This window comes from Grus americana, chromosome 28, assembly GCF_028858705.1.
Source record: "Grus americana isolate bGruAme1 chromosome 28, bGruAme1.mat, whole genome shotgun sequence".
Lineage (NCBI taxonomy): Eukaryota > Metazoa > Chordata > Aves > Gruiformes > Gruidae > Grus > Grus americana.
In genome coordinates this window covers 2,219,581-2,227,664 of record NC_072879.1, presented here as the reverse complement: position 1 = coordinate 2,227,664, position 8,084 = coordinate 2,219,581, and the positions used below count along the sequence as shown (strand labels likewise).

The 8,084-nt window shown below is 63.9% G+C and overlaps 1 protein-coding gene across 1 annotated transcript; it reads right to left on the bottom strand.

Moving 5' to 3' along the window:
• Positions 1-1,473: 1,473 nt before the first annotated feature.
• TMEM161A (transmembrane protein 161A) lies at positions 1,474-5,878 on the bottom strand. The gene is made up of 12 exons (XM_054805379.1): positions 5,795-5,878; positions 5,249-5,352; positions 5,085-5,165; positions 4,729-4,826; positions 4,442-4,598; positions 3,986-4,137; positions 3,830-3,890; positions 3,558-3,701; positions 3,219-3,332; positions 2,835-3,009; positions 2,652-2,748; positions 1,474-2,395 (listed from the first exon to the last, which is right to left on the bottom strand). The coding sequence occupies exons 2-12, from the start codon at positions 5,344-5,346 to the stop codon at positions 2,139-2,141; spliced, it is 1,434 nt and encodes a 477-aa protein (XP_054661354.1). The 5' UTR covers positions 5,347-5,352; positions 5,795-5,878; the 3' UTR covers positions 1,474-2,138.
• Positions 5,879-8,084: the final 2,206 nt, after the last annotated feature.

The following is an 8,084-nucleotide window of genomic DNA, read 5'->3' as shown; positions in this document are numbered from 1 at the left end:
AGGCAGGGCTCGGTGCTTCCCTGCCTGCCGGGGTACGAAGGAAGACCCCCAGGAGCTGCTGCACCCCAAGCCTCCTCCCCAGCTTGTGGTTTCTGGCCGAGTGCAGCTCGGTGGCCACCAAAGGTGGGTGTGCACAAGGGGAGCAGGGCGATGCGAGGCCAGATCTGGGTCACGGCAGGGACTCCTGGTGCCGGTTTGAATCCTGGTGGCAGCGGAACCGCTGCAGCAACAAAACCTCTTGGTCCGAGCCGCTCCCTTCTCCGCTGAGATCCCGAGCGTGGCCCTTTGCAGAGCCCAGCCCCTACCCTATTCTAAATAAAGCAAAAATACAAAGAGTAAAAATAATTCTGGGGCGAGGAAGATGGGGGGGCACTCTCATTTTATTTGATGTGGCCCAATTTCAGTGCCTGTGGATCTGTCTCCTGCTCTTGGCTAGTCTATCAGTCATTGTCCCCGCCTGAGAGGGTCACGTCTGGGCAGATCTCAGGGGAGGAACTGTCTGCATGTCTGAATGCAGCACAACCCCAGGCCCTAGCAACCGTCCTCCTGCCGCAAAGGCCTCCCTGCCAGCTCAGCCCCCGGCTGCTTCCTCCACATGCTTAAGGAAAATTAGATAAATGAGCCATCAAGGCAGTCGGACTAGCTTTTAATGGGACAGCGCAGGCTGGAACAAGTCCCTCTGCATCCCGGCCCCGGGGGGGAATGGCTGCTTCTTTGCCCCTTTCCACCCACATCTTGGTGACAGTGCTGCTGGAGCCGAATTCCTCCTGGTCCTGTGCTGGTTAATGGTGCTGCTCTGGGCGCTGGTTTCCCCAGCTGTTTGCAAAAAAAAGGGAATTTCCCCATAATTTTTTTGCAAAAGGAGCTTTTACTGTGTCCGCAGCCTGGGTACTCGGGAACCAGGCGGAAGGCTGTCCAGCTCAGCCCTGTTATCGCCAGGCAAGGGGCTGCCTTCACATCTCGGCCCTTAGCGAGAGGGAATTAAGACCGTTACAAGGCTATCAAAGAGGATCAGATCCCCTCTCTCTTTCTCTGAGCAGCCCAGACCTGCTAATCCTTTTTCATGCAGCTGGACCAGCACCCACCGTGTGGTGGGGAAGGGACAAGGGGCTGTGTACCCCATGTGTCTCCCCGTGTCCGTCCCCCCCGCAGCCACCGTGGGGCCGAGCAGCGTGTTACCAGCCCGGTGCCGAGGGGGAGGAAGGGTCGGGAACAGGCACCAAGTCGGGCTGCGATGGGGTGAACGTGAGGTCTCCTCCTCGAGTGCGATGGGGCCGGGCTGCAGGGTTTGTTCAAGTGCTCAGCCTCTTCCCCTTGCTGCAATAACGCGTACGGGGCTTTGCTGCTCGCCCGCCTGCCCAAAGGCAGCTGCCCTTGCGCCGTGGGACCCCCTGCCCTGCCCTGCCCGAGGGGCTTTGGGGCCGCAGAGTGCAAACAAAGCACCGCCTTTCAGCATGCCAAACAGACTCTGGGTTACTTATTTATTTCTAAACCAGCCAACAGCCGAGGCTGCTGGGCCTGAGGATTTCACACGAAGCAGAGGGATGACCCCAAGAAGCTCCAACCCAGCCGGCCAGAGCAGCGACCCTACAAAAATACACTCACCCTCAGCCGGTGGAGGCAAATGCTGGGCAGAAAAACCCCCAAGGTCTGTGCTGGCAAGGCAAGCTGTTGCTCCAGCCTGCCTCTGAGGTCTCTACCACACAAGGGCGATCCCCGCCGAGTCCTTGGCCAGGCACGTGTCGCCCAGGCAGCCCTGGAGAAAAGCAGCAGCAGCAGCAGCAGCAGAGCCTTGGGCAGGCGCGATGGGTCAGAGCGGGCAGCAGCAAACCCGACTGCAGGGCTTCGGCTCCTCCATCGCTGCGCGGGGCAGCGAAGGGGAAGAGGGGCCGGAGGGATGCGGCCCGGAGCAGCGGCAGGGCGAGAGCAGGCACGGTGGTGATCGGCAGCAGGAGCAGGCGATGCCCGCACCAGCCCGGATGCATAAAACCCGTCATGCCGAGAGCTGGTGGCAGAAATGTCCCCACGTGTGTGTCCACGTGTGCCACGGGCAAAGGGGGAACCCAGCCAAGGCAAGAGCAAGGGCACCAGCAGCCGGGCACCGACTGCGCCCCGAGGCAGGTCCCAGCCCCCCCCAGTCAGGAGGCCGCTAGGTACTGGTGGAAGTAGAGGCCAAAGAGGCTGGTGACGACCTGGCAGGCAGCCACCCACCAGGTGAGGAAGGCGAAGAGTCCGCGGAAGAAGAGGGGGGTGAAGATGCCACCCAAGACGCCTGTGATCTGCTCCACTGCAGCACGCACATCCTCCCCGTCCTTGCCGCTGGGACGTGGCGGTGCTGCCGTCGCTGCTGGAGGGAGGAGAGGGGGCTCCGCGTACAGCCCCCACGAGTGGTTCCCTGTGTGACAGAGGGGACGAGTCTGGGGGGGGGATGGTGTCGGTCCCTGCGCTGCAGCCCCATCCCCATGCTGCAGCCGTGCTGGTGGCTGAGTCCCAGCACACTCGCTGCATGCACTAGGTTCATGCCAACTGCAAACCATGTCTTGAGAGCCTGGGGCTGCCTCGGATGCTGATGGCTTGATGAAGACTTGCAGGTCTCATCCTGCCCCTCCTGAGCCCCCATGTCCCCCGCGTTCCCCTTGCCACCTCCTTACCCAGCGTCTTGAGGAGCAGCGTGCAGTGGAGGGTGAGGATGACGGGTCCCAGGTACTGCAGGCTGACCACGGAGACGTAGCAGTAAATCCTTGTGATCTGCAGACAGGTGGGCAGCAGGGATCAGCAAGAGGCCGGCAGCCGTGCCCAGACCCACGCTCCCATCCCGGCTCCCATGTCCGGACCTTGCGCTGGATCTCCAAGACGGTGATGCGCCCGGCTTCCTTCCTCATCTGCTCCACCCAGCGCTCGGCCAGGCCCAGGTACGCCTGGAGGTGATGGCGGGTGATGGCCAGGCGCAAGAGGCAGAGGCCGACGATGGTCCAGAGGCGAGCGGTGTTGTAGGCAGAGTCCGACATGCTGGGGCAAGAAGAAGGGGCCGTCGGGAAGGTCCTGGGGTCCAGAAACCCCCCTGCACCCCAGGGAGGGTGCCTGATGGGAGAGGTGATGACAGTGGGGAGGATGGGGGGCTGCTGGAGTTGGAGGAGGTAGACTGGTGCACCCGTGCCTCAGTTTCCCCTCGGAGCACGGATGCCGGGGCACAGAGTTGGACCCGCTGCCCCACTTACATCTGCACCGTCTGCTTGCCCACGGGCGCATGGAGCAGGAAGTCCCGCGAGATGGGCTTGATCCACATCACCACCACGAGGACGGGCGCCAGGAAACTCACGTGGAGCAGGACCCTGCGGCAGAGCCGTCAGAGACCCCCACGCAGCCTGGGGCCCCCCGCTCCCTCCATCCCTCTGTGGGCAGGGACCGGTCCTCACCCATGCCCCCTCCACCCTCTCCCACCACCAAACCTCCTCCCCACCCTGCAGCCACCGAGCTGGGGGGGGGGGCAGTCCTGGCCCCCGAGACGCCAGCACCGACCCCCTCGCCTCCTTCCCCACCCACAGATTTCACCCAACTGGGTCAGGGGCTTGTCAGCCGCCATCCGGAGAGCGTCGAGGTGCGTCTGGGCCAGGCGCAGCCCTGGGAAGGTCAGGCAGGCGCCCAGGAAGGAGCACAGGGCCACCAGCCCCAGCTTGAAAGCCAGCCTGGCAAGGGGCAGCCTGCGGAGAGAGAAGGTAGTGTGGGGAGAACGGGTCGGCCCCGTCCCCGGTGAGCCCCAGAGGGGTTTTACAAAACCTCCCAAACCGCCCCCCCCCCCCGTTTCCTCCCCGCCCTACCACCAACTCACGTCCAGTCCCAGCCCCGCTGCTTCAGGATGCTCTCCAGGTTGCTGCTGACTCCAGCCAGGCCTGCGGGGAGTGACCCGCCCCACACCATGAGTGGGATGCTCGCAGCCCCCAGGGACCACCCGCCCGCCCAACTCTTCCCATCCCCCCTCACCCACCAGGCTCGAGGCCGAACTCCAGGTAGTCCTCACGGATGACCAAGGCCACCATGGCGAGGAGGAGGAAGAAGAAGGCGAAGGTGAGGCAGACGGAGCGCTCGCCCCCCTCCTCTGAGCGGAAGTAATGGCGCATCACCATGAAGAAGACCTTGCTGGGGGCGGCCATCAAGGAAACTGGGGACTTTGGGACCCCCCCGCAACGCCAGTGGGACCCCCTGCTCATTAGCATGTGGTAAAGCATCCACGTCGTTGGGCCACTGCCACCTTCTCTGGGGGGAAGGCTCTCACTGGGCACCTTCACAGCTCATCAGTGAGCGGTTTATAAACCCATAAATTTAAATTTTCCACCTCAACAGGCTTCTAATGGGGAAAACACAAGGATGGTGGGCTCCCTCTCCCACCCATCGGACCCGGCGGGTGGCAGCAATCCCACCCCAAAAGCTGGCAGAAGGATACACGGAGAAGAATACCGTCAGCAGGCACCAGAGCACCCCGATGTTCGTCTCCTTTTGGGGGTCCGCCAGGCAGTAGTAGCCTTCGGTGAAGATGTACACGGCGGTGGAATAGACAGCAAAATCCACGAACCACTGGTACTCCAGGAAATAACGCAGCACTGGTGTGACAGAGGGACATGTCACCGCACCACGGGGACCCAGGCATGGCCAAGGGTCCCGGGCGATGCTGGGTGCCAGGACGCCTGGGTCCCACATGCAGAGGGAGCAGTGGGTTGCACGGGGGGTTACCGAGAGCATCCACGGCAGTGATGGGGCTGGTATCCAGGCGGAGGTCAATGTCCCGGGGCACGGAGAGGGGCTTGTCATCTGTCATGCCGTTCATCCTCCTGCAAGGGAAACCCGGGCTCGGGACAGTAGGCAAAGAGCTGGCTTGTCCCTTGTGTCCCACAATGCCGAAAGCCCCTTGCGTGGTGGCATGTCCCCAGCTTGGGGCTCCTCGTCACCAGCCCCGAGCCTGTCAGCGCCGCACCTCCCCACAGAAGTCCCGCGGCACGCCGGCATGACTTTCCATTATCACCAAAACAAAATATTTATCGGTTTAAGTCCCTCCTGCCTGTTGAAACGCAGGCACGAGCCCAGCTGACCTGTCCCGCTTGGTCTTGGGGCGCTGCTTGCCTGCCAGGGCACAGAGCTCCTCATCTGATGGGTGCTTGTAGCGGTGCAGGCTGGAAGGGAGCAGTTGGGTGTCAGCGGTGCCGGGTGTCCCCAAGGCCCCATGGGGACGAGCAAGGAGGGACGGGCCACGTACCTGCCGTTGCAGAGCAGCCAGCGAGCAAAGGAGCAGTGCGGGGCCATCTTCTGCATGATGCTGGCTGCCAACAGGCTCAGCACCACCTGCACCCCCATCACCGCCTGCACGGGGACACCCTCAGGGGTCGATCCTGGCACTCGAGCTCCCAGAGCCAGGGGGAAGCTGGGGAGCCCCCCACCAGCCTGCAGTGCCGGGGCTGTCTGCTTCCCCCAGACCCTACCCCTGCTATGGGTCACCCCGGGCACACCCCCCCCGGGCTGGCTCCCTGGGGACGTGCAACCCCCTAGGACAGCCTGGGCATGCACCCTCCCGGGGTGCAACCCCCGGGACAGCCCATGCATGCACCCCTGAGCATGCACCCCTGAGCATGCACCCCCCCGAGCGTGCACCCCCCCGAGCGTGCAACTCCGCCGGGCTGGCACTCTCCGGACGTGCAACCCCCCCCAGGAGAGCCTGGGCATGCACCCTCCTGGGGTGCACCCCCCGGGACAGCTCCTGCATGCACCCCCAGGCATGCACGCTCCCGGCACCCTGGATACGCACCCCCGGGCAGACCCCCCCGGCCCGCGCTCACCATGCCGGGGTCAGTGCAAAGGCGGCCGCAGGAAGCCTGGCCGCCGCCGCCGCCCCTCGCCGGCCAATCCGCTGACGATCTCCCACTAATTGGCAGCTCTTCAACCAATAGAGAGGCGGCACTGGGCGGGGGCCGGCCCTCCGCGGCGCCGAGTTCCGTGGGCGCTGCCTCCTGGGAGCTGTGGTCCCCGAGCGGGCCTGGGGTCATGGGTTCGAGCCCCGGCTGCGCTGTGCGGGACAGCGGCACAGCCCCGGCAGTGGCCGCGTGTGTGTATATAAATTAAACCATACACATGTGTATGCCTGCACCCCCCTATGTATAGATGTGCACACATGTGAGTGTGTATTTGCACCTGAAGGGCCCCCTCAAGCTGAGGCTCTGCCGTAGCCATCCCTGCATGCAGCCCCCGGGCACGGCATTTTGGGGGCGAAGGAGGGCACAGGAGTTTGGGCAGTGATGGCTCAATCCCCGTGGCCTCCCCGTCCTCCTCCGCCCTGGGACTGGGGCTGGCCGAGCCGTGACCTTCCCCTCCCCAGTAGTGCCCTCCCTGGAGCAACGATGCCGTTGGGCAAGCTGTAACCATCTCGCCTGCCACATCCTTTTGCCCATTTCTTCCTGGTGAGATAAAGGAGCTCTTCTCCTGCATCTATCCCCCCGTCGCTGCTCAGCTGCATCTCCCCGCGAGCACCGGAGGAGCCGAAGGTGGACGAGGCCAGGGCAGAGCCCACTGGGTGCAGCTCGTCCAGGCTGACGGTGGGTGAAGGAGCTTCGGGGCCCACCGCAATGCCAGCACCTGCGTCACGACGGGGGTCTGCAGGCATTTCAGCTGAACTTGGGGTAATTTAGGCCTGTGACAGCCCTGCCCTGCAAGGAGCTGATGGGGAGCTCTGCGGGTGCTGGTGGGTGTCCCTGGTCCAGGCAGGGCACTGGTGGCCCCGAGGGGTTGCCATGGATATCGATCTCCCGGGCGACAGGATGCGCTTCCCGCTAGATGTCGCTTCCGCCCGTGCCCCGAGCATCCCCTGCAGGTTGAGGTACCCAGGCTCGGGGGGGTGCCACATCCCCCCCCCCAGGCACCGCCAGGGTGGTCTGGGCATGCAACCCCCGGTGTGCCCCCCATGCCAGCCTTGGCCAGGAGCTGAGCAACCCCTCTGCCAATGCAGGGGAGAACTCAGGGGCTATGATGCCAAAAAATCCCCCCAGTTCCCCCAAAGCGGCCGGGTCCTGGCTGCCAGGTGCTCCCGGCTGCGAGCCGAGCCCAGGTCGGGGGAAGCAGCCTGTGTCCTGGTCCCCCCAGAACCCCCAGACCCCCCCAAGCCCTTGCACCGGAGCACAGCGCTGGCTGTGGGACCTGCACAAACTGGTAGCTGCGCCTCTCTGGAATGAATGCAGCGCCCCAGGATCCTCGCAGACCCCGCGATGTCAGCTTTCAGCTCCGTCCAGACACAAAAAAAGGAGGGAAGGGTGGAAGATGGATGCTTGGAGCACCCCCAGCCCTCCCCCAGGACACAAAAGCCCCTTTGAGGACTGATTTTACACCGCTCCTGCCGGGATGCTTGAATTCGCATCGGCAAAGGGAGCTGCCATGACGGGTGGTTGTCGGTGCAGCTGTAAAGGCGTCAAATTAATGGGACTTCCTGGTCCCACACCCAGTGAGGGGGTGCCAGGCCCAGAACAGTCCCCATGTGCACCAGGGGGACGTTTCCTCGAAGGGCCGGGGCTTGGCAGCCACGTGCCGCCCACCGAGCCGGGGCCAATCCGCCGAAAACCGAGCTCCCGCTGGTCCCACAGCTGGGAGAGCCCATGGGCACCGTGGCCAGGGACTGGCTCGGGGACTTTCCACCTCCGGACGATGCTGGGGGGCAGCTGGCGTGCTGGGAGCGGGTCTGCGCCCGTTCCCCCCGCAGAAGTTTCCCATTTTGCACAAAGACGGCGGCGGGTGGCGGCGGGCATTGTCCGGGCTGCATCGCGTTACCCAGGGCTCCCGGAGAAATCACTTGTATTTCACGCTCCATTGAGCAGCTGCCTGTATATATTTTCTGTGTTGCACTTTTAGCATGACAAAAGGAGAGGGCCTGTGAACTCCTTGCTCTTCAGACCTCTCCGACACGTCCCCTGAGCGGAGCCCCCCTCGGTTAGCATAACAAACTGCCACGCTCCCTCCGACGTGCTCCGGCTCCCTCCCGGCCCTTTCCCCCCCGGGTAATTTAATGTATAGCTCAATATTTGGGCGTCTGGGTCGCTGGCGGTGGTGGGCGG